Below are 26419 nucleotides of genomic sequence, written 5' to 3'. Positions count from 1 at the left end.
ATAGATACAGTGGTTATTGGATGTGAGCCTCCTAGGAAAAGCGTGTGTTTGGGCTTGGCCACAGCATCTGCAACAACCAGGGTGACAAGTCACTGCTGACAGTAGGATCTCTATATGCGTGGCAATTGTTTTTAATAAACATACAATCTTCCAGTCAAGTAAAGTAGGTTATGCTCACATTTCTCTAATCAGAGTGTGTGTGTTTAAAGATATGTGGAAGGCCTCAAAGAGGTGTGGTGGAAATCAGCATTTTGGAAGTGCACTACAAATATCCTTTTGTGGTTATTATTGGAATTCAAAGCTAATGATACGGAGTTTCATTAAGTATGATGGGTAAGGCTTTCATGCCAGAGTTCTGGTTTCCTTTATTGCCTAAGACATTTAACATTTTCCATGGCAGATTACAGATCACTTTCTCCTATGAATTTCATTTTTTCCATCACTTTTTCCTGACATCAGGAGCTGACTATCCAATTTTAAATGGATTCATATGGTAACCCAATACTTTGAAGTTTAATGCTTCCATATTATAAAGCAATTCTCCAAAACTTTTTTTCAAACAATGAGGCCAATTGATTTCTTAAAACTCTTTCTGTATAAGGGATTTTACTTTTATCTTTCAGTTTGGGGAAAAAAAGAAGCAACTCTTAGTTTTTTTTTTTTTTCTCCTCTTGCTCCTCTAGATTATTCTATGCCACTGTGGCGTTTTCTTTCTTGCTACATTACTTATCAATTAGGAATTAAGGAACTACATAGAACTCGATGATTAACCAGTTAGAGAGTGCATTGTTCATGGAAAGAAAGATTCATCAAAAGCTTTACTCACTTAGGGCAACAGTTAGATATAGTTAGGGGAGTGAGCCAGGTAGAATTGAGGTAGACATAAATATTTGATTATGCAATGAGATGTTTATTTGAAATCTAACACCTGAATCTCTGAGGACAGAAATATCAGAATTGTCAACAGGGCCCATTGCTGTGGTCTTCGACTCCCACCTCAAGACCGCTGGGCGATTCTATCCCTGTTCCTTTGACAATGGACGTCTCAGCTAACACAGGGGACAAGGAAGGCTACATTTTGGCTGTCGAAGTCCCAACTTATTTTTTCAAGGCTCATAAAAAGGAGACAAAGCTCTGCTCACTTATTTTTAGATTTATTTATTTTTTTAATTGAAAAGTCAGATAGATATACAAAGGAGGAGAGATAGAGAGGAAGATCTTCTGTGGCCGGAATAGCCAGAGTTGAGCTGATCTGAAGCCAGGAACCTCTTTCGGGTGTCCTATGCAGATGCAGGGTCCCAAGGCTTTGGGCTGTCTTCTACTGCTTTCCCAGCCCCAAAGCATGGAGCTGGATGGGAAGTGGGGCCACTGGAATTAGAACCAGCACCCACATGGGATCCTGGCGCATGCAAGGTGAGGACTTTAGCTAATAGGCTATCGTGCTGGGCCCAAAGCTTTGCTCATTTTAAATATTTAAGCCCTATAAGCCTCAGGGTATAAAGTTCAGTGCAAGGATAAGAGGCAATGCTCCAAGTACTTTTCCCTGAGAAGAGGAGGAACAAATGGGAAACAGGCAAAGGGATGCCTCGGGCATGAGATTGAAGCAGAGGGCACCAAGTGGACAAAAGCAGAGTCCTGGTGAGGTCAGTGATGTGGCATCCCAGCTTAATATGCGCTGCCAGCACCTCATCTGGGTGCTGCTTCAAGTCCCAGCTGCTCCACTTCTGATCCAGCTCCTTGCTAATGTACCTGGGAAGGCAGTGGAAGACAACCCAAGTACTTGGGCTCCTTCACCCTTGTGAAGGTCTGGAAGACGCTCTTGGCTCCTGGTTTCAGCCTGGGCAAACCTTGGCCAATGCAGCCACTCAGGATGAAAAATCTGTCTTTCCTCTCTCTGTAACTCTGCCTTTAAAAAAAAAAAAGAAGAAGAAGAAGAAAAAAGAAAAGAATAGAAAGGGGAGGAAAAGGAAAGGAAAGGAAAAAAAGGAAAAGAAAAGAACACCTCCTTGGTGGCTGCCTTCCTGACTGTCGCGAAGTGTTCCATCTGGGGAAATCAACAGGCAGCAGGGACATCAGGAGTGACAGGTGTCTCCATGCAAGTTCTCCTTTCCCACAGCTCAGCAGAGTTCAGGGTAGGGGCAAAGCGCATCAGCCGTTCTTGGATGGAGCTGACGGAGCCACACTCCTCGGCAGACGCAGGCGTCTCCCTGCTGTAGCTGGCTTGCACAAGTAACCTTCAGCACAGCTGTTTGGGAAGATGCTTTTCTTCTGTACTTCGTGTATCAGCAGAGTGTGAACTCCTTTTTCGCTGTAGTTATAAATCTTATTTATTGCCAGCAATAAAAGGCAAACATGTTTGTTGTTTAATTTTATGGGCTGAACAGTCCAATTATGACATAAATGTTTTAGATTTTTATAGGTATTATCTTATTCCTGATTTTAAAAAGCCATTTATTTACACGCCTTCTAACTCTGCACCCCTGGGTGCCTTTGAAGGCAGATGTTGTCCTGACTGTGCCGTAATGCACATAGTAGGCATCTGTAGTGAAAACAGTGGTGCCCTGTCTGGAACTCCTCTTTAAGGTGAAGCCACTCATACCCAGGATGGACTAAAGTCCCCTTCTACAGCCCACAGCTCCTGCAATAACTGGTGGATGCAGAAGTCCAGTGGCTCTATCCCTTCACATGTCAACTCCAGGGCTCGGCTGCAAATCCGTCCCCCAGTGCAGCCCTTTTTGATAGCTCTGCGTCCTCCCATTCCTTACAAGGCCTGTCCTCAGATGCCTCAGAAACCCTTCCTCATGTAAATCTCTGCCTTGGATCTGTTTCCTGGGGAGCCAGCCTAAGATCGCGTTTGTAAACTTTTGTTCAATAAATGACGCCTGGGCTGTTCCACTGTAAACTATGTGGAGCCTCGTCCTTGCGCAGGGATGTTGTGGAAAACCTGTGACCTTTATTTATACATTTCACATCTTGTTTTGTCACCTCAGGTGCTGCTAAGAGGCCCACACTGGGAGTCATTTACCAGGCCCCGGAATCATAGCTTCTATACGATGACTAATATTCATTCCAGGTAGCTATGCTGTCATTTGACCAGCAGGTGGCAGAGGTGACACTTGGAAAGCCTCTCTTTTTGGCCCTGGGGTTATCTACTCCAGGATTTAACACTCAACCCATATTACTCATTTACTATCATTAATTTCCAAGCCCTTGTAATTATGGCTTTGATGGATTTTTGTAGGAAAATGTCACTGCCACAATAGGCCTGGAAAGGATAGTTTGGAATACAATGGCAAGTGTCCTGGCAGCTACTGATTCCATTCAAATATTGCTGCAAAAAAGATAAGTCTTCCAGATCTGCTGTGAGAAATAAAAGAGATTGGGGTTGAGGGAAAGGCTGGCTAGTGCCCTCCTTGGTCCAGATGTTAGGTTGGGCAGAGCAGAAGTGACTTCCTCACCCTGTTGAAATCAAGCCACCTTTTCTTGGCACAAGTCAGCACCTGCCATGCTGAATACCCAGTGCCAAGCGTCACACCCAAGCGCAAGCTCAGGAGCTGTCACCTTCTCCCATCACCTCCCCATAGCTAAGATGAATAAAATCCCAGCGCTCGATGCCCTGGATGGCCATTTCCCTCCCATGGTCACCCCCGACAGCAGCATGCTGCTCCACGGAGCAGTCTGTCACACTCTCTCCCCTAATAAAACCCCTTGCCTGAATTAAAAACCTCTCTTTCTCATGCACTTTTGAACACAACCCAAGTGATGTCTTTGCAGCAGAGCAAGGATTATTACAGCATTTTTTTTTTTTTTACAAAATCTGAAGAACTGAGAGGTTTAAAGAGGCGAGTTGATGGTATTTAAAGGTCAAGACTTGGGTGTCTGCAAAGATTAGTTACTCCTCACTGAGGTACTGAGGATTTCGCTGCACACCCCTCCTAAAATTGTTCTGCACCTCAATTGTTGAATTATAAGCCAGCTTAGACTATCTGAAAATCTGCCAAGTTCGGCAAAATCATGCTTCAACACTATAAACCGCTAAATACTAAAATGAAAATAGACACGAGACAGCTGAATAGTACCCTATAGCCATTTTAAGGTGTATAGAAGCCGATTGTATACAAACTATAATTGAAATGTCAATGAAGTAGTCACAGGATGTGGTTAAGAACTTGCATGTTGTGACATATTGGTTTCTCAATAGCATGTCAAATAATTCCATAATGATGATAAATTGTTGTTGATGTTATGTTGTGGCCTTTAATTGATTGGGATGATATTCTGCCAGCCCTGCCTTCAGACCAGAGATGGTCTCCTCAAGAAACCATTGAATTTATCTGGACAATAAGACGCTGGACTCTATGCCTGGTATAAGCTTGCAATGAAAGAATCTTGACTGAATTTGAACTATACTACTGCAACAAGGTGGAGGAATCCACCGTGGGGAGAGGGTACGGGGAGGGGTGGGAGGAACCTCAGAGCCTATGAAGCGGCGTCACATAATGAAATGTAATTAATATATATATAAAAAAGACTTGGGTGTCTGATTCAATTTGCAAGAGAAATCAGCAAAGGCAATTGTCCCTGACTTTTTGCAAGGAGTAGGTGAGATGGCATCTGGACAGGCTGGGAAGAGTTCCAGGTAAAGGCTCTGTTAGTGACCTGGCGAGGTCCCTCTGGCTTCAAATCTCTCCTCTTGGTGCCATGGCACACTGTAGGCCAATCCTCTACCGGTCTGTTCCAGCATCCCACATGGATGCCAGATTACGTCCTGGCTGCTCCACTTTCCATCCAGCTCCCTGCTTATGGTCTGGGAAAGCAGTGGAGAATGGCTCAAAGTCTTGGGTCCCTGCAATCACGTGGGAGACTTAGAAGAAGCTCCTGACATGGGATCAGCTCAGCTCCAGCCATAGTAGCCATTTGGGGAGTGAACCAGCGATCACAGAAAACTCAGGACTGTGACGATTTAAATATCAAGGTGGTATGGGGTAAAACGATGCTGGTCAGAGCACCCCAGATAAACGCTTCTCCGTGTCCGTTTACTTGCTCCAGCACTTGGAGCAGCGCCTGGCACTCCGTGTGGAACGCCCTCTTTAAAGTCGCCCAGCTCCTCTGCCAGGCGAGTGCCGCGCGTGTCGCCAGGGGATGTGCGGGAGAGGACCGGGACCCGGGGACGTGCGGGAGAGGACCGGCCAGGGGATGGCGGGAGAGGACCGGGCCGGGGATGGCGGGAGAGGACCGGGCCGGGGATGGCGGGAGAGGACCGGGACCCGGAGACGTGCGGGAGAGGCCAGGGGATGGCGGGAGAGGACCGGGACCCGGAGACGCCCGGGAGAGGACCGGGACCCGGGGACGTGCGGGAGAGGACCTGGCCGGGGACGTGCGGGAGAGGACCGGGCCGGGGATGGCGGGAGAGGACCGGGACCCGGGGACGTGCGGGAGAGGACCGGGCCGGGGATGGCGGGAGAGGACCGGGCCGGGGATGGCGGGAGAGCACCGGGACCCGGGGACGTGCGGGAGAGGACCGGGACCCGGGGACGTGCGGGAGAGGACCGGGCCGGGGACGGCGGGAGAGGACCGGAACCCGGGGACGTGCGGGAGAGGACCGGCCCTGGACGGGAGGAGAGGACCGACTCAGGGGCGCGCTCCGCGGCCTCTGCCCGCCGGCTCCGCTCGCCACGCCCATCCGCGGTGACATCCCGGCCGAGCGGCCTCCTGACTGGAGGAGCCGCACCCGCTCGCTATCGCGAGGATTCCGCCGGCAGCCCTTCTCGCCGACCCGGTAGTCGATCGCGGACCACGTTGCGGACCCCGGAGACGCGGCAGGATTCGAGCAGCTTCCGGGACTCGTCAGGACGGCGGCGGCTCGGCTCGGACGGCCGCCCACAGGCACGAGGTTCGGCTCCCGGGCGTGCTGTCAGACCCGCGGTGGCGTGCCGCTCGCCACGGCTCAGCCAGCGTGCTGGGGACCGCCTGGCGCGTCTCCCCAGTTCCTGTCTTTGGGTACCGCTGGAATTTGGTTGCTCTGAAACTGGTTTCCGGTCGCGTGGGTCTCCATGGAGACAGCGCGTTGAGTGCGTTCGCTGTCATTTCGCGGACTCCACGTGGTTCGGAACGCCCTCCCCAGCGTGTTTGTGGGAGTCCGCCAGAAGGGTGTGGGAGCTGTAAAGTGGGCCCAAGGAGCTGAGTTCGCTGGGCACCTTCTGGCCGCTGCCGTGGGGCCTTAGGGTGGACACAAGGATTTTCCCTGAGTCTCATTTCCTTTGGACACACGTTGAAGGCACCCATGGAGCCCGTGTAATCTCCCCGAGGGTTGTAGGATCAAATCCTGCTACAAACTTGCTGGCCATTCCCTAGAGAGCCGTCTCCCGGGTTACCTTCTCAGCCCCACGGTCACTTCCCTAGTCCGAGGGCTTCAAGTTACACCCCTCCATCCAGCTTCTCAGTGCTTCTGTGGCTGCTTCCGTTTTTAATAGTATTGTTTTGTTAACTGATTGATTGCTTATGTGTCATTACTGCATTGATATTTTCCTTCCCAAATGGAGTGTGGGGTTCCTCAGGGGTAGGGCTAGCCAGTCACTTAGATACTAGATCATGTACCTTTCTGTATATATTCCTTCTAGATCATCTCTGACTATAGTTTGTTACTTAAGCCATTTCATCAATTTATTAAATAATATATCTAGATATTGTGAAAGGAACTGAGAATTAAAGTGATGAACGTTGAAGTTGTTGCTTTTGTGGAGTTTATCACTTGGGGAGTCAGACAATTGCCATGTAAAAGTCATATGATTTCAGGTAGCTCTAGGTGCTAGAAGTGATGGAGATGGTGTGTGAGAGTGCTGTGTTAGCTAAGACAGTCTTGGGAGACTTATCTCGCTTTTTAAAAGAGTTGTCTATTTATTTATTTGATTTAGAAAGTCAGATTTACAGAGAGAAGGAGAGACAGAAAGATCTGTGTGCTGATTCGCATTCCCCAAGTGGCCGCAATGGCCAGAGCTGAACCAACTCGAAGCCAGGAGCCAGGAGCTTCCTCTAGCTCTCCCATGTGGGTGTAGGGTCCCAAGACTTTGGGCCGTCCTCCAATGCTTTCCCAGGCCACAAGTAGGGAGGGAATTGGGGAAGATGGGCAGCCAGTACACAAATGCCACCCATATGGGATCCCAGCACATTCAAGGAGAGGACTTTTCATCATCAGGCCATCACAACGGGGGACTTCTCTTAGGTGGTACTTGAGCTGAGACCAGAGATGCAGGGTTTGTGGCAGTGGGGTGTGAGGGATGGGTTTTAGGCCACAAACTATTGCAAAACACTCCCACTTTTGGAGGGGATTGGAGCCTTAGGAGGAAGCGGGGCGCCCAGAGATGCTGAAGAGGGGAGCGACATGACATGGGAGAGAAAGGCAGTGGCAGGTTATTTTGCAGAGCTGGGACGCCTCTGGCTTGGGGGTTGTACAAAGGGGGTTGCAGCTGGCCAGGAATGAGTGTCCATATGGGATCCTGGTGCTTGAAGGGGGGAAGATTAGCCAATCCAGCCATTGGCCATTGTAAGGGGCTCCAAATTGTTGTTTCTCATAGGTAAATATATCAGTGGCTCCCCCTGGAGGCAGTTTTGCTCCTGAGGGGAATTTAGCAATTTTGGGAAGAGATTCTGGTAGTTTCAAGTTGGGTGAAGAGGAGGGTGTTCCTGGCTTCTTGTGATCAAGGCGGAAGATGTTTTACAGCTGCTAGGATGTATAGGACAACAGCCCTCAGTGGAGACTCACCTAGGTCACAATGTCCGTAGTGCTGAGGTGGAGAAACCTCCTTCAGACAGAGCCTCAGATTCCTCTTTCTTGTAGTGACAGCTGTGAAGTTTGTTGAAAATGGGCGTCAAGAAGAAGAAAGACACGCAAGTGGCTGCACTGACCGTGTATCACCAGGACCTAGAGACCCTGAAATGTACGTGATTGCTGCTTTCTCTTTATGGAACGAACACACAGTTTTTCTAAGTTGCATGCAGAACGTTTTCATCTCTTAAGACCCCACAGAACACGTTTAAACTCTGTTTAATTTTTCTGTGTTTCTTATAATCCAGTGTCGCTTGTAAAATGATTTTCTAAAAATTCTAATTCAACACTAAGTTCTTCCTTTTTTTTTTTTTGATTTGTAAGTTTAAATGTCTGTAGAATGTTTAACAAAGGCACATTCATGATTGGGGTAAGCGATTGGAATCTTGTGTGTGTGTGTCCTGCAGCTTTTGCTGATGCAGAAGGGAAGAATCTAGCTTCCTTGCTGTTGCGGTGTGTCCAGCTCACCGATGGAGTGTCACAAATCCATTGTGTCAAACAGGTAAGGGCCCGTTGGTCTTCAGGCATGTGTCTTCAGAATTTTTATGTTGTCTTGGATTTGAAATTTGACTGATTATTTTATTTTATTCTAAAGATTTATTTATTTTTACTGGAAAGGCAGATATACAGAGAGGAGGAGAGACAGTGAGAAAGATCTTCCATTCGATGGTTCACCCCCCAAGTGAGCACAACGGCCAATGCTATGCCGATCCGAAGCCAGGAGCCTCTTCTGGGTCTCCCACGCGGGTGCAGGGTCCCAAAGCTTTGGGCCGTCCTCGACTGCTTTCCCAGGCCACAAGGAGGGAGCTGGATGGGAAGTGGAGCTGCCAGGATTAGCACCGGTGCCCATATGGGATCCCAGCGTGTTCAAGGCGAGGACTTGAGCTGCTAGGCCATGCCGCCGGGCCCTAATTTTATTTTCTAAACATTTAATATCAATTTGTCATTACAGAATAGATTTTTTTTTTCCCTTCTCTGTTTAATATAGAAGCAGCATTCGTTTAAAGCTGCAGTAGGAGCTATATTCAGATTTTTACAGTAAGTGAGCTGTCAAAGATAGAAGATGGTTGTATCTTTTTTGTGGGTATACTTTTTAAAATGATTTGTTTGTTTGAAGGCACAGTGTCAGAAAGGGGAGAGAGAACTTTCATCTACTGGTTCACTGCGCAGTGGTTACAAAGCGAGGAGCACTCCATCCTGGTCTCTCCCATGGGTGGCAAGGCTCCAAGTGCTCTGGCCGTCTGCCCTGCTTACACACGTGCACTCACGCAGGGAGCTGGATCAGAGCCACAGCCGCTGTGACTGGAGCTGGCACTCTCATCTGGGATGCTGGTGTCATAAGCAGCTTAACCTACTGTGCCACGGTGCCAGCGCTCTTGTAAAAAAAATTAATCAAAGATTTTTACAAGTACACTTAAAAATTTCATTTAAAATATCAAGATTATCCTTATTAGTGTTCCAATAGTGGATTTTACCATTTGAGCTGTGGTTTCATTGGTTTGGAAGGTAATTAAATGTATCCAGTTTTTAAGTAGTGCTGCAGATTTTGTGTCCATTAAATCAGTCTCAGATTGTGATTCTCTGTGCACAGGGATCTGGAGGAAGTTTGGACATGTATCAAGAAGTTAGTATCCTTCCCAGGGCTGTGTTGAATTGTGATAGAATTTATGCATGCCTGCGACTATTGTTACTTTGCAATACTTGATATTAGAAAGGATTATTATGAATTTTTTTTTAAATTATAGATTGTGCCTTTACTGGAGAAGATAGATAAAAATAGTGTATGTGATCCCACGATTCGAAGCTGCTTCGATATTTTAGCAAGCATTTATTTTTCTTTGAATTTAAAGAATCCCTTGAAGAAAGTGTTGGCAAGGTAAGGAAAAACCAGAAATTCTGAATTATAAATGTTGAATTTGACTTAAAGTGACCATAGTTTTTATTGATAGTATAAAACTTTACATAATGTCTTTTTTTCTGAATATTTTTTCTAAAATGTAAATTTTCTATATAAATAATTTCTAAAATAAATAAGTAAATAAATAATACATTTTCTAAAATATTAATTTTTAAGTATTTTTTTCTAAAATATAAAAAGCCAAAAAAAAAAAAGGCCCCTTAGGGACACGCCTTTAAAAACAGGCTGTGGGCTTTGTTATGGGCATAATTTGCTGACATCTGTTTTGGTCTGTTTATATTTATTATTATTTTTAAGATTTATTGAAAGGCAGTATTATAGACAGATGGAGATCGAGGTCTTTCATCTGGTTCGTTCCCCAGATGGCTGCAACAGTTGGGGCTGGGCCAGGCTGAAGCCAGGAGCCAAGCGTTTCATCCAGGTCTCCCACATGGTGCAGGCCAAAGCACCTGGGACATCCTCAGCTCTTTTTAGGCATTAGCAGGGAGCTGGATTGGAAGTGGAGCAGCTGGAAATCAAACTAACACACTGTGACATTGGCTGCTGTGACACTGGTTCAGCAGCAGTGACACTGGCCACAAATTATGCTTAAAATTTAAAAATTTCTGAAAGTTTCACTTGTTTTAAAGGCGGAGAGCACTCCCGTCAGTTTTTCATTCCCCACGTGCCTGCAGTGACTGGGTATCACCGGGGCTGGACTGCAGCTGAAGCTGGAAGCCTAGAACTCAGTCAAGGTCTCCCAGGGCTGTTAGGAACCCGAGTTCTGGAAGTGTCACTTCCTGCTTCCCACTTGCCGTGTTAGCAGGAAGCTAGACTCGGGTATCAAACCCAGTCATTCTGATGTGGGACATGGGCCTCGTAACCTGTTTATAACTGTTAGGCCAAATATCACTCCAATTTATGGGTTATATTTTTCCCACGACTTCTTCGGTCCTTGTTTTAAATATTTATTTGCACAATTTAAGACAGAAGTACCAGTATATGCTCAATGTGAAAATTTTAATTACAGAAGGATATAAAATAGAGAGTGAGGTTGCTGTTTTTTTTTTTTTAAAGATTTATTTTTATTATTTTTTCATTGGAAAGGCGGATATACAGAGAGAGGAGAGACAGAGAGGAAGATCTTCCGTCCGATGATTCACTCCCCAAGTGAGCGCAACGGGCCGATACTATGCCAATCCGAAGCCAGGAGCCTCTTCCGGGTCTCCCACGCGGGTGCAGGTTCCCAAAGCTTTGGGCCGTCCTCAACTGCTTTCCCAGGCCACAGGCAGGGAGCTGGAAGGGAAGTGGGGCTGCTGGGATTAGAACCGGCGCCCATATGGGATCCCGGGCGTGCAAGGCGAGGACCTTTAACCACTTGCGCCACCACGCCGGGCCCGAGGTTGCTGTTTTACTTGTTCTGGCCCATCTCACTTTCCTTGATAATAGAAGTCAACTTAGCTTTTTTTCTCTTTTGGCTTAAAAATAAATCAGTTTGGAAAACAGAGAGATGAATAGAATGAGAGTGAGAGAGCAAAGATCCCCCAACTGCTGGTGCTCTCCTCAAATGCCCGTAACAGTTGGAGCTTGACCAGGTCTGGTTCTTCCATGTGAGTGGCAGGGGCCCTGCTGCTTAAGTCGTTGCTACCTCCCATGTGCACATGAGCAGGAACAGAGCGGATCCTTGAGACCACGCTCTCTGTAGGGATACAGGGGTCCGCTTGTAGCTAGTGCTGTGTCTAAGGAGTGAGACTAGTAAGACAGCTAATGGTGGGTCAGACGGCATAGCATCTTGTAGGTCATTGTAAGCATTTGGCCACTGCTTTGAGAAGGAAGTTGTTAGAGGTTAGAAGTGAAGTGGTATTTTGGTAGGATCAGTCTGACATCTCTCTAGGGGATGGGAGAGAAGCAGGATGGTCAGAGACCAGATGAGAGCCTGGGAATTGCAGGGATGGTGGTGTGAGGTTCTACTTTTCTGGCTATATTTTGAAGGCTTAGTTTAATATTCCTGTATTTGTTTGATTCTCCTTCCTCCCCACATATTCAGTACTATCAGGCTGTCAGATTTTTAATATTTGGTTCTTTTTCTAGCTCACTAAATGGCCTACCTGAATTTTGTCTTACTGAGGCTGTTCAAAGTTTTACTTTTCGTCTTGAGGAAGAATTGAATACCACTGATATATATTGTTATAGGAAAGTATTTGACAATATATCTTCCTGTATGGAGAACTTTAACTTGGGTAAGAACTTTAACTTTTCCAGTACTTGCTCTGGCCCTATCGTTTGTTGCATTGACACTTTTAAATGTTTGCTTTGGTCCTGAAACTCCTTATCAGTGTTAATTTTTTTCCCCTCACAGGCAGAACAAGTGTTAATGATCTGCTTAAAAATGGTAAGTCATATTCAGCTTTGTTCCGAGAGCTGACTGCTTGTATGAGTCATTGGAACTGGCGTGCTTAGATTTCCTGTCAGTTGATAGATAACTGATAAACCTGTTCCTCCTCTCCAATGTTTCCAATGTCTGCTTCTACATTGTGATATCATTTTAGGTAATAATGATGTCAAATTTTTTTATACTGGAATTGCTGTTCATGGTTTTAAACACTGGTTTGTCATTGTGTTTTTGTTTCAGTGCTTTGCTTTCTGCAGAAGAGTTTAGTTGAAATTCTGGAAGAAAACAGGCAAGTGTTGTATATTTGCACGCTTGTGTGTGCACACTTGGGTCATTTGTATATTGATTATCTACAGAAAAAAAATCAGTACAAAGTTCTCCCACCAGCCCCATCTCATGTAACTGATGGAGGCTGCACCCTAGCTTAGCCCAGGTCAGCCTGCCATAGGTCCAGCCTTCGTGCACACCAGGGAGTGCCTGGGCCTTGTTGGGGCAACCCCCAATAATTCCGACCAGGCCTATCCCGGCCCTGGTTTTTGCATGTGCCGGCTTGTTCTGTGGTCTGGTTCAATCCTTCTTGCATCCGTTTGACTCTCATGCATACCTGTGGGAATTGCACCTTAGCTCAGCCCAGCCCACATGCTGATGGGTGCTATTGCCTTGACCAGCCTAACCTTCCCCCAGATGTGGCTGTCATGATCACCAGTGGGAGCTGCAGCTCAGCAGGGGAGTGCCCACAGTTTCCTTATCAGGCCTGCTCGCAGCCCCAGATCTTGCGCCTACTAGGGAATACTGAGGTCCAGCCTGACATAATTTGCACCAGTTGCAGCACTTGGTGGCAGGTGTGCAGCCTAGCCTGGCCTGGTCCTCCCTCATACTGGCCTGTCCCTAGTCCCAGATCTCATGCGCACCAGTGGAAGCAGAAGTCCAGCAAGGGAGTCTCTGAAGGTCTCTTGCCAGGCGCACCCTCAGCCCCTGGTCTTACACGTGTCAGTGGGTGCTATGCCTCAGTTTGAGATGGCCTGCTCCCAGTCTTGGAATTTGCCAGCAGGTGCTACTACAGCCTGGCTCAGCTTGGCCAGCCCACAGTCCCAGCTCTTGCTGGCAGGTACATCAGCCTAACTAGCCCAGCCTAGCCCACCCCTACTCCTCATGTGAGTTAGTGGGAGTTGCAGTCCAACCTGGCTTGGCCTGCATCCTGTCCTTGCTTCCAGTTGTGCCTGTGTGTGCTGTGGACTGTCCCAGACTGGCCTACTCCCAAGCCTGGTTTTCACATATGCCCATGGGTGCTACAGCCTAGCTTGGCCTGGCTTGCTCTCAAGTTCCTCAAGTTCAACTCTTGCTCACTAGCAGGAGTTGCAGCCTAGCAGGGGAATTGTCCAAGTTCACCTATGAGGCCTGCTCCTAGCCCAGAGCTCAAGTCTCAAGTGTGCTGTTGGGTGCTGTGATCCAGCTTGTTATGGCTAGTCCCTAGTCCGAACACTCACTGGTGGGTATTGCAGCCTATCTTGACTAGCCCACATTGGTTCTGGCTCTTGCTGGGGTATGTTACCACCTAGCCTAGCCTGGCCCATACCCCTTTTGGCTCTTGCAAGTGCTGGTAGGTCCTGGAGCCTACATACATTGATGGGTGCTGCAGCCTTACTCACCTTGTGCTGCCCTCGGCTCCAGATATTGCACTCAGCAGCAGATGCTGTAGCCCAGCAGGAGAGTCCTGCAAATTCCTGTACCAGGACCCTTCACAGTCCAGATCTTATACATGTTGGTCAGTGCTTTAGCTCAGCCTGGCATGGCCTTCCCACAGTCTCAGGTCTTGCTGGCAGGTGTTGTAACCTAGCCCATCAGGGCATGGCCCATACCATGTCCTAGCTCTCATGCATGCTAGCAGATGCTATGGCCTGCCCCAACCTGACCTGTCCCCAGACCTAGCCCACACAAATGCTTTCAGGTGCTGCAGCTTTGCTTGGCATGGCCTGTTCCCAGCCCCTGCTCTCCTGTTTCCCAGTGGAAACTTCTGCCTAGCCTGGAAGTTCCTCTACCAGGCCTGTTCCCAGTTCCTGGCTGTCACATGTGCCTGCAGGTATTGCAAACCAGCTTGGCATAACGTTGGTTTTTCACCCTGTGATTGAGGAACATGTTTATTTTTCAGAAGGCTAGAAGTGTTAACAATTATATTTGAATTCCCTTTTGTAATAATGTCTTCTCTTCTTTGTAGAAAATTTGCTGGGAATCATATTGTTCAAACACAGTTGATGAATGACTTGTTGGTAGGCATTAGAGTTTCGGTGATGTTAATACAGAAAGTACAAGGTTTCCAGGAAAGCCTTTTGAAGACTTCCAGTTCTCCCATATGGCAAAGTATGTGTGGATTGCTGAGTATTTTCACCAAGTTTTTAAGTGATGGTAAGTGTAACAGGATACAAATGATGGCTATTTTGCTGAGGATTAGTCAGCTTTTCCTGATAGTGGTATGAAGTATGTATATGGTGTATTTATATGTTTACATTTGTATGTATTGATTGATTTTTTTCCACTTTTCTTTTTTTTTTTTTTCCACTTTTCTTTTAGCTTAGAATCCTAGGTATTAAGAAAGTTAATAAAGTTACTTGTCTTAAATATACCACATAGACTTTCCAGAAAATATTTAATTTTTAAAAAAGATTTGTTTATTTTTATTGGAAAGTCAGATTTACAGAGAGGAGAGGCAGAAAGAAAGATCTTCCATCTACTGGTTCACTCCCCAAGTGGCTGCAATGGCCAGAGCTGAGCTGGTCTGAAGCTAGGGGCGGGGAGCTTCTTCCTCGTCCCCCACACGGGTGCAAGATCCCAAGGCTTTGGGCCGTCCTCGACTGCTTTCCCAGGCCACAAGCAGGGAGCTGGATGGGAAGTAGAGCTGCTAGGATTAGAACTGGCGCCCATATGGAATCCTGGTGCATTCAAGGAGAGGACTTTAGCCGGTAGGCCACTGTGCTGGGCTCCAAAATATTTAATCAAAACAATTTTTTTTTAATCAAAAGACTTAAAAAGGTTTATTTTGTGATGTGGAGAAGACATGATTTTAATATGAGACAACTTCTTTTCTGAGAAATTGATGGCACCCAATGAATGCCATTCTTCAGTATTTTGAAGCTTCATTTTTGGTAAAATATTTAGCTGCAAATAAGAGAAAATTGAACTTAGGGGACTCAGACCAGTGTGCCTCCTCTCCTTTCTAACTTAGCAAGAAGTTCAGAGACAGATGATCCAGAGCTGCTGGAGCTATAAAGCCCGTTCGTCTTCAGCCTTTCTGCTCTGCCATCTTTAGTGTGTTGGCTTTTACACCTATGTTTGTTGCCTTCTGGTTGTCAAATGGTTGCTCCAGCTCCAGCCATCATGTCTGTGTCCAAGACAGGAAGAAGGGCCAGTTGTATCCTCACCTTCAATCAGGAAAAATAAGAATATCCCAGAGACTTCTGCTTATATCTCATTGGCCTGAACTCTTATGTGGCTGCTTTTAGTTACCACAAAGATTGAGGAAGCAAGTGCATTGTCTTTTGTTGGGCTGTCCCAATCAGAGTTACAGTGTTGTTATTAGGAATGCAGGAGAGAATGGATATTTCATACACAAATTACAATACTTCTAAGATTGTATAAACCCTTCTGTTATCAAAAGCTAGTACAGATTTTGCCAAAAGGAAATTTTGTGTCCGATTGTTGAATTGCTTTGAGTACAGTGCCAGCAGTAGCCAAGTTTGTAATTAACTTTAGTGTGTCTTCTTTACAACAGCCCTACCATCTCTTTCCTGGAAAGTATTTGCACATAGGTGTTGGGGTAGAGGCACCTGTGGAGGGGCAGGGACAGGTGGTGGTGCTGCTAGTTGTATTAGGAGACTGTGAAGATGAAGAGAGTGGATGTTAGAGGAAAAAGGAATCACATTTATCCTTTTTTATTGGAATCTTTTGTTTTAATATTTTATTTACTTGAAAAGTAGAATTATTGCAGAGAGAGAGAGATATCTTGCATCTGCTGTTTCACTCCCTAAGTGGCCCCAATGGCTAGGGCTGGGCCAGGCTTAAGCCAGGAGCTTCTTTTGTGTGTCTCTTGTGGGTACAGAGGCCCAAGCACTTTGAGCCATCTTCTGCTGTTTTCTTAGGTACGTTAGCAGGGAGCTGGATCAGAAGTGGAGTAGGAAGGAGTCAAATGGGTGTCCATATAAGATGCTACCTCTGTAAATCTGCGTTCCCTGATGCTGGTCCTAGAATAATGTTTATTGACTATTGAAAGTTCTGTGTTCATTGCTTGTGTAGACATTACAATGACAGTGTCAGATAGGAGCTATAGTTCATGATTTTGTGGAGGAGACAAGCTGAATTTGTCTAAATTCTGCCCTAGGAAGTGGTCCAGCTAGAAGTCATTCCCAGGACTGTTTGATCCTGACGCATCTGTTCTTTTCACTGTACCAGAATCTTTTGATACATGCTGTCTCTGTCTTTCTGCCAAACAGATGACCTCCTACAGACTATTCAGAGCACATCTGGATTAGCTGTTATTCTTTTTATTAAGACTATGTTCCATCCATCTGAAAAACTTCCTTGTTTGGTAAGTGTGTCTCCATTTTATAGTTGTTTTACGGGAGCTGGTATCATGGTATTGGGGTTAAAACCGCCACCTGTGATGCCAGTGTCCCATATCGCATGCAAGTGCAGGTTGGGTGATGGTTGTCCTATTTCTGATCTGGTGCCCTGCTAGTGGCCTGAGAAGGCAGTGAGTGTAAAATGGCCAGGTATTTGTACTTCTGCTTCCTATCCAAAAGATGCTCCTTGTCCCTGACTTTGACCACAGCCTACTGCAGCCATCTGAGGAGTGACCAATGCTTTATTGAGAGTTAGATGTGTATTTACATTTTTTAAAGGCATGAATTTAAAAAATGTTTTTTCGTAGTTGAGATCTTTCTGATTGCTGTTTTCTCTTAAAATAAGACAACTACAAAAATTTGGATAGAGCAAAAAAAAAAGTTACCTTTAAACCCACCTCAAAAAGATGATTAATAGCATCATTTTTGGTGTATATCTGAGTTTTTCTACTGCTGTTTATTCATTTCTGTCTCTCAGTATCATAAATAATATAATATTCAAATTGTACAGAAATTAATACATAGATATATGCAATAATTGCTTTCTGTTAAATATGTGATTTTAATGATGTATGTTACAAAATGTTCAAAAGTCAGTTGGTTAGTGTTTGATCTACACAGAAAAAATTAATTGATAATTTAGGTTACCATACTTGTATTTCTTATGAGTTTTTTCCTCCTCATGTGTTACAGAGCAACTTTATCTTTTTACGTAACTTTAAAATATATATATATGCACTATTGTGTTAGATCACACAGAGTAATTATTGGATGAAATTGAAATTTTTTATCAAAACATTTAGCTCATCCACCTGCAGATGGCAGTGTGTTATGTTCTACTGGTACAGTCAGATCAATAAAAGGATTCATAAACTTTGATTTAATTTTCCCTTTTTATTTATTTACTTATTTTAAAACTCAGAGTTAATAGAGCAAGGGAGAGAGACTGAAATTTTTCTATGTACTGGATTACTTCTTGGATGGCTGCAATGGCCAAGGCTGGGCCAAACTGAAGCCTGGTTTCCCATGTGGATAGCAGGGACCATCCTAGGCTGTTTTTCTAGACCATTAGCATGGAAATGCATCAGAAGTGGAGCAGCTAGAATATGAACCGGCACCCATATTAGGTTACTAGCATTGCATGTAGCATCTTTAACCTCCTACACCACAAAACTGGCTCCATTTCTCTCTCTTTTTTTTCCTCTTTTTAATATTAGTAATTTCAGTATTTGTGGCTGTTTTTATTTTTAGGTTTGTTTCTGTTTACTGTATGTTTCAGGAGAAAAAGATTTTTGGGTGTATATTTTGAAATATCTCTTGAGAAGTTTTAAGGGCTTTCTAAATTGTAGCTGTTTGTACCTTTGCAGATTAGCAGCCTGCTACTCCGTTCTGTGGATTGCAGTAGCATCCCCGACTGGTTCCTGGGAAGCTGCAGGAGCCTTTGTTGTGCCAGTCTTTCTGGATCCGCTCTCCTGTTCCTGTGCCAGGGGACACTGGCCATGCTGGACTGGCAGGGTGGGAGCCTGGGTCCGAGAGGGGAGGCCCTGCTGTTGGATACTGCACATGTTTTATTCACCTTGAATTCTCAGTGAGTTTTGCTGGTGCTGTATCATATTTTGGTTTGCTTGTAAGTCATTTCAGAGATGCAGTTGAGTGAGCATCCTTAGTATTCAGTGAAAATTGGTACGGTAAATCTTAAATGTGATGGCTATGTGAGGAATGAAGTGAGCGAGGGAAAAGCCAAGGTAAAGCATGCAGGAGAGTTACAGAAATTACTGGGGCAGATTAACCTGCAGTAAATATTTCTAAAATTAATTTCAACATTTCTGTCTCTATGCTAGTATTTCTTAGGACTATAAGAATTTCTATACTCGTGTGTACAGTGCTTTAGAATTCACAAAGAACTGTGAAACTGGTCATCTAATGTGATCTTCACTTGTCAGGTGGACAGGATAAGAAACCCATTTTGTTGAGAGGGAGAGTGAAATATAGAAAGGTGACTTACGGAAGAGCATACTGCTAATGAAAACCCATGCCAGGAACTCTGTGACTAGAGCTTCTGACTTCATAGGACCTTGTGCTTTTTTTTGTTTTTGGTGTTTCTGCCAGAATGTTGAAATGAAATACCACACCGTAGATAAAGGAGGAAAGCTATAATGCTATAAATCATTTTCTACAAGTTGGAGCTATAGTTTTTATAGGATGTGGTTCACACCTTCAAGGTGTGTGTGTATGTGTATATATATATATATAGTTTATTCATAGAGAGGGTAGCCATCCCTGCAGACAACTGTAATACATTGTCAACATTCTAGAAAGCAACTTTATTTCTCCGAATCTTCCCCAATCCTAGATCCTCGTATATTTTAAATCCCTGGTGAAAACCACGATCACAATTAATTATAAATGTTTCAGCTACCTTGCTCTCCCCAAAGTATCCCTGTGTCCAATTTTGGATGTTTTTTTACAAGGTGAAAATATTCTCACAGAAATGTGAGGTTTGTTTGGTTTTTGTTTGTAATTTCCTGCTAGTAGATTTTCAGTTTATCCTTTGTATTTAATAATTCTAAAAGTCTAAATGAGTATAAAATGAAATTTTTTCTGGTCAGCTTACAGTACTATGGCTCATGGCTTGTTTTTCTTCAGGATTAAGGAAGCAACACTGGAAATGTTTCTGTCTAGAATCTTGGCAACTTGGACTCATTCAGCCCTACAGGTCCTTGAATCAGGTTCCCCGGGTCTAAAGGACAGTTTGAACGGGAATTCAAGCATAGCTCAGAGACTTTTGGAATATGTCTACACCCATTGGGAACATCCATTGGATTCTCTGAGACACCAAACCAAAATCATATTCAGAAATCTTCTCCACATGCACCAGCTTACTGTGGAAGAGGCAGATTCGGTCTCTGATCCTTTCTTGTTGGGATTGACAGGGAATCTTCTGCAACTGGAATGGCATATTAAAGGAAAGTACATATGCCTTGGCTGTTTGGTAGAGTCCATCGGAGTTGAACGTATTTTGGCAGTAGATAAAACCATTCCCTCTCAAATCTTAGAGGTGATGGGGGACCAGTCATTAGTACCTTATGCAAGTGACCTCTTGGAAACCATGTTTAAAAATCACAAGAATCATTTGAAATCTCAAACTGTTGACAGTGCCTGGATTGACCAATGGCATGAGACATGGGTTTCTCCCCTTCTGTACATACTGTGTGAAGGAAACCTGGACCAGAAATCGTATGTGATTGATTATTACTTGCCGAAATTGTTGAATTACAGCCCTGAAAGCTTAAGTTACATGGTCAAGATTCTTCAGACTTCTATTGATGCCAAAATGGGTAAGAAAAGGGGATTTTTATTTTAATACTCTGTTTATGGTACTTAAATATAGATATTACTTCTGTGACAGTAGAAGAGGATATTATTGTTAGGTATTTCAGGTTGAAACAAATGCTTCTGTACATAGCTAAATGGAGCATTTTGGCTGAAGTAATTTCTACAAGGTGAAGAATAACTCCATTTAGGGAAACTATAGTAAGATTTCCTTTATTACTAAATTTTAATTCACTTAATTAATTAAGCTGTTAATTTGTTTTTGTGTTGTCAGACTGGAGTACAATTTTGTGTGTCTTATGTGATTTTCTTATTCACTTGAGATTTTCTTATACAGTTTTTTATTTTTGATTTGTTTTATTTTTATTGGAAAGTCAGATATACAGAAAGGAGAGACAGCGAGGAAGATCTTCCATCCAATGATCACTCCCCAAGCGGCCACAGCTGAGCCAATCTGAAGGCAGGAGCTTGGAGCCTCTTCCAGGTCTCCCACTCGGGTGCAGGTCCCTAGGCTCTGGGCCATCCTGCTTTCCCAGGCCACAAGCAGGGAGCTGGATGGGAAGTCGGGCCGCTGAGACACGAACCTGAGTCCATGTGGGATCCCAGTGCATGCAAGGCAAGGATTTCAGCTGCTAGGGTAGAGGCAAAATCTGAGGATATCACTTCAAGAATCAGTCTGCATTCTTCTAGAATAGGATTGAAATGCAGCATCCCTTTAGGAGTCACTGCAGTAAAGCATACTTGGTAATCAATGGGTAGAACAATGATTCAGATTCATGAATCTTAAAGTTGTTATAGTCTGTTACAAAGTGAGAATAGCATGTGCTGTCCCACAACTTAGGAAATATGAGCCAAATGGTTACAAACTGACAGTACTTTGAAGAGTAATTGTGAGATAGTAGGAAAACTTGATTTCTGTACACAAAAATAAGCCATTATTTATTATTTTTTAGCAATACTTGTTCCAGAGTATTTGAGGAACTGTCTAAAATCCAGGATGCATGAATTTGTTTCATAATAGAATTGTCTTCATTTTTATGTCAAGGTACCCTGTGAGCCAGAACTCCCTGTTCCCTGAATAATGGCTGATGTCCTAGTCCCTAAATCCGTCAGGTTCTTTGCAATTCTCTTTGTATCTGCTTTACTAAACAATACCTCCAAAATATGCAGACGTGTTCAGTGTTTATATTTAGAGAAATGATAATGCTTAATCATTGAAGTACTTTTCATTTTCTTTGAAGAAAGTAATTTGGTTTTATATTATGGTTTTTAATGTTTATACTTTTCCTTGATTTATTTCCCAGTTAAATGTTTAAAAAAGAAAATTTATTTTTTATTCATTTCTTTGAAAGGCAGAATGACAGAAGGAGAAACAGAGAAAACTCGTTCATTACTGTTTAACTCCTCAGGTGTCTGTAACAGCTGGGATCATTTAGGTCAAAGTCAGGAGCTGGTTTCAAGGAAAAAATCAAAATACTAACAAATAGATGATGATTCCTGATGATGAGGGCATTATGTTTACTTGAAGTTATTTATGTAAGAATAATCAAATAGTTTTAAATAATGATTACTTAGGGATCAGCATTGTGTCATTGTGGTTTTGGCTGCCCCATGTAATGCAAGCATCCTGCCCAATGTCTGTGTCACTCTTTCAGATAAATAGCTCTTTAAGAAATTATTTTAGATAGAATTGAAACTTTATTTTTTAGAGGTTTATTTATTTGAAAGACTATGAAAGACTATGAAACAAGATTTCCACCAGCTCGTTCTCTCTTCATGTTGCTGCAGTAGCCAGATCTGGTCCAGGTTGAAACCAGGAGCCTGGAACTCCAGCCAAAACTCCCACATAGGTGTCAGGGACCCAGGTATACTCAGACTATCTCCTGCTGCTTTCTCAGACACAGTAGAAAGAAACTGGATTAGAAGCGGGGCATCCAGGATTTATACCAGCCCTCCAATAAGGGATGCTAGTAATAAGCAATAGCTCAATATGTTGTACCATATCATTGACCTCTACAGTAGAAATTTTAATTAATTGATTATTTTCTGTAATTAAGATATATATATATGTATATATATATATTTAATTTTAGTTTTTCATAGGCTCAGGGATTTCCCCTTCCACTCTCCCCATTTGTCTTCCCGCTCACTGTTTTTCCCCTATATTATTTCAATAGTATGATGCTTCAGCCACAGTCGCAAGTACATCATTCTATAGCCAAAAGTCCCAAGTACATCATTCTTTTGTTTAAGTGTTACATGATATTGCAGGTATAGATAATAGTAGAGAGTACAGAATCCTGTTGTCAATATGTATTTAACAGAGAAACTTTAATTTATGGTAAAATTGTTTAGAGTATGACCTACTTTTTGAAATATTACAGTGGCCATTGGAAGCATGACTATTGGCAACTGAAGATTATAGCAGTCGCTGCATAAAAGTTGTCTCTATTGTTACTGTGGTATGGGAACAAGAATGATCTTTTTCATCCTTAGGGTCTAATAACAGCAGAGGGGCCCTGGGGGCTTTGATGGCATGTCTGCGAACAGCCAGAGCTCATGGACATCTTCAGTCAGCAACTGATGCTTGGGAGAATCTTGTGTCTGGTGCCAGAATAAAGCAAGGCTTAATTCATCAACACTGCCAAGTAAGGAATCAGAATAACTTGGAATGGATCCCCAAGTTTTTCATTCCTTTAGCCGTCTAATATAGCGACCTCTGTGTTGTACCTCAAACAGTTCTAGTGGTCTGTGCCTTAATGGAAGCAGACAGGAGTTTCTCAAGAGGTAGTAAACAATCCTGGAAACTTCGTTAGAACTGCTTGTTAATGAAAAGGTGCTGGGGTAAAGTACTGAGAAAAAGAAATGAAACTGCATTAATAAGAATTAGAATTTCTTGCTTTTTTAAAAAATAAATCTCCATTGTTTTATTTAATAAAATAATTTTATAGACAATAACCGCAGAATCATTGGGGTTGGGCGTCCTTCTGAGTACGTATGGATGAGCAGAAGTTTACCCTTGTACTTTGGTAGCTCACGTCAATAACGAAGCGTTTCAGGTGATTTGGTTTTTGTCTATGTCACTAGAAAAATTCACATTTTACTGTTTTATGTATTTTAGGTACGAATAGACACTTTAGGTTTGCTTTGTGAAAGCAATCGAAGCACAGAGATTGTATCCACAGAAGAAATGCAGTGGATTCAGTTTTTTATCACGTACAATCTTAACAGCCAGTCTCCAGGGGTGCGGCAACAGATTTGCTCTCTTCTTAAAAAGGTATAAATTCTCATCAGGAAGTATAGGGAAATGGTGAACTTAGCTCTGGAAATGGTTTTTACTAAAAGCTCTATTTTAGGGTAGTGTGGGAATGGGATGCAGCATGCCGTTTTTGTGACCTATTTTATGACTATAAAGCTTCTATCTGGGATCAGCCATGAGCTCTTCTTTTGAAAGAAATAAAATCTGGAGCTGGAGTTCTCAAGGGCTAAGGTTATTTGAAGATTGTTAATAGGAAGAAGGATGCTTTTGTGTTCCTATGGTACCTTTTAGGGCCTCTTGCAAAGGCCATTTCTGATTAACTCAACGTGAGTTAATTATACAGAATACATATGGGCTGAAGAACTAGCAGGTTGTAGAAATGACTCTACCATTTCTGGGTTTCATACTGACTTAAAGGAAATAGTAGACCATATTCTGGTTTGTAGTAATACTTTGTTTTTTGTTTCAAATATATAAGCGTGAATTTTCTGTTAAAAGGAAACAATAAAATATTAAGAGTTTTTAAAAAAGAAAATAAAAGAAAAAGTAGCACTCTTCTAGCTTGAAATCTTATTCTGAAAAATTTCTCTTTCAAGTTAACATCCAAGTTTAATTTGTGGCTCACACATGCTTTGTTTTATTTGTTCCAAAAGCTGCTTTGTAGGATCCAGGAAAGTTCTCAGGTCCTTTATAAATCAGAGCAAAGTAAGTCCAGCCGTGACCTAGAAGATGAGTCAAGCAAGCAGCATCCTTCTGTGTCTTTACAGCAGTATAAGGTAGGTGATGTATTTCTTGGTGTACAGATTTGTAAGCAACTTTAAGCAGTTATGAGTAAGTATTAAAAGTATGCATAGGATCTCTTGGTTTGTGCCTGTGAATATATGTTTTTTGAAAATTAGTTTTGGAGTCTTTCTCTGGATCAGTCCTGTGGGTGTAGTATCTTCTGATTTGTAGACTATCACCTGTGGCTTGTGGAAGTTTTCAGTTTGATGTTGTTATTGTAGCAGTGTGTTCTAGACACAGTGCCACCAGTCAATAGACCAAGGGATGGGAAGGAGAGGAAAATGTTAGTTGGAAAAGATGTCTGTGTAGTGGAGATTACTCTGCCTAAATAGCTAGTACAAGTAACTAGAGTACTTTCACATTTGCAAAATGGCTTATAGTCATATTCTCTTACAATAGCCAGTAAAATACAAAAAACAAAAGCTTATAGGCTAATAACGTATTAAGTGTTATCCCCACTTACCTAGTGAGAAAATTAGAGCTTACTTAAAACGCAGTAACCAAGCCTAGGTGCCTCAGCCAGTAAATAGTAAAGCCAGGATTTAAACCTAGATCTGCCCTTCACTCTGTAATCTCAGTAGTTTTGTCCTCTAATGCTAGCTTAAGTGAAGGCATGTAGGTAGGAAAGGCACAAGTTGGGGGAATGGTGAATTCACTAGCGTGAATGACCTGTGAGATAGATACTGAGGGGTAATGTGTGAGCTGAATGAGGGGAAGTGAGCCCGGAAGAGCCAATTGAGAATGGGTGGTAAAAAGTTTCCAGAGCTGGGCAAGTTACTTGGAGCTTCACTGGCAGCCATTCAGTGACAAGGGCGTGTACTGAGTTCTCAGTAGTGTACTGGATTCTCTGCTTAGGGTTAAAATCTAAACTTAGGGCCCGGCTCAGTAGCCTACTGGCCAAAGTCCTCTCCTTGAATGAGATGGGAGGCCATGTGGGCCCTGGTTCTAATCCCGGCAGTTCCACTTCCCATCCAGCTCCCTGCTTGTGGCCTGGGAAAGCAGTGGACGACAGCCCAACTCCTTGGGACCCTGCACCCTCATGGGAGACCTGGAAGCTCCTGGCTCCTGGCTTCAGATCGGCAAAGCACCGGCTGTTGCGGTCACTTGGGAAGGTCACAGTGGACAGAAGATGTTCCTCTCTGTCTCTTCTCCTTTCTGTATATCTACTTTGCAATAAAAATAAATAAATCTTGGGAAAAAAAAAAGTATCTAAGCTTAGTTGTGCTTGCAGTCCCCATTTTCATTACAGTCTGTAGGGAAGAAAAGCCAGGTCTGCAAATACAAAGGACAATAGAGTAAGGGCAAGTTAATTTTTAAAGTATAAATTTGTTATGTTTTAAAGTCAATACTGTTTTAAAGTTTTATTTATTTAGTTTTATTGGATGGAAAGTCAGATATGCAGAGAGGACGAGAGACAGAGAGGAAGATCTTCTGTCCTCTGGTTCATTCCCCAAGAGGCTGCGATGACCATAGCTACGCCAGTCTGAAGTCAGGAGCTTCTTCCCAGTCTCCCACATGTGTGCAGGGTCCTAAAGTTTTGGGCCATCCTCCCATCTTCAGCTGCTTTTCCAGGCCACAAGCAGGGAGCTGGATGGGAAGTGGAACAGGTGCGATATGAACTGGCACCCATATGGAATCCTGGTGCATGCAAGGCAAGGACTTTAGCCACTAGGCTAACACACTGGGCCCATCAATACTGTTTTATGCAGTAATGATTAAAACTGGTTTAACTGGGCCTGGCGTGATCAGTTGGGGAGTGAATCATCAGACGGAAGATCTTCCTTTCTGTCTCTCCTCCTCTCTGTATATCTGACTTTCCAATAAAAATAAACAAGTCTTTAAAAAAATTACCTGTTACTTAAAAAAAAAATGGTTTAACGAGGACATTTTTCAGTAATTGTCTTATTCCTGTGAGACTCAGTAGAGTGAACAAACTAATGAACGCTGAGAACTTAGGTAAAATAAATCTCCAAAGTTCTTCAACAGAGAAATAAATGCAAGAATGGTCTAGTCATCTTTGGGATTAGGGCTGTTTGTAGGCTATGTGGAGGCACAGTGTTAATAGAATGCTGAGAAATCAGGCCAGCCTTACAGTTTTTCTCTTAGTCTTACAGAGAAATTGTCTCTCAAAATATTTTTTATTGGAGAGGCAGAATCAGAAAGAAAGAGGAAGCAAGGGCAGGGGAGGGGAGAGATCGTCTCTCCTTTGTTTCACTCCCCAAATGTTTGAAATAACCTGGACTAGATCAGGCTAGGTCATATGAATTACAGGAGCCCAAGTATTGGCCATCCTGTTCCCAGGTGCATTAACAGGAAG

General features: G+C 43.5%; 1 protein-coding gene across 1 annotated transcript in view; it reads left to right on the top strand.

The window, feature by feature from the left end:
• Window positions 1-5784: 5784 nt before the first annotated feature.
• Window positions 5785-26419, top strand: part of THADA (THADA armadillo repeat containing) — a 316968-nt gene continuing 296333 nt past the window's right edge. The window contains exons 1-14 of the mRNA XM_040993162.1: window positions 5785-5893; window positions 7838-7937; window positions 8233-8327; window positions 9571-9701; window positions 11814-11962; window positions 12082-12114; window positions 12355-12403; window positions 14330-14517; window positions 16599-16693; window positions 18095-18315; window positions 19374-20065; window positions 22557-22708; window positions 23182-23337; window positions 23973-24095. Coding sequence (XP_040849096.1) covers window positions 7862-7937; window positions 8233-8327; window positions 9571-9701; window positions 11814-11962; window positions 12082-12114; window positions 12355-12403; window positions 14330-14517; window positions 16599-16693; window positions 18095-18315; window positions 19374-20065; window positions 22557-22708; window positions 23182-23337; window positions 23973-24095 — 2160 coding nt within the window. The 5' untranslated portion in view covers window positions 5785-5893; window positions 7838-7861. The remainder of the gene's footprint in view (window positions 5894-7837; window positions 7938-8232; window positions 8328-9570; window positions 9702-11813; window positions 11963-12081; window positions 12115-12354; window positions 12404-14329; window positions 14518-16598; window positions 16694-18094; window positions 18316-19373; window positions 20066-22556; window positions 22709-23181; window positions 23338-23972; window positions 24096-26419) is intronic.

The sequence above is a fragment of the Ochotona curzoniae genome, unplaced genomic scaffold (genome assembly GCF_017591425.1).
Source record: "Ochotona curzoniae isolate NIBS_2020 unplaced genomic scaffold, NIBS_Ocur_1.0 contig_883, whole genome shotgun sequence".
NCBI lineage: Eukaryota > Metazoa > Chordata > Mammalia > Lagomorpha > Ochotonidae > Ochotona > Ochotona curzoniae.
This window is presented reverse-complemented; position numbering and strand designations above follow the sequence as displayed.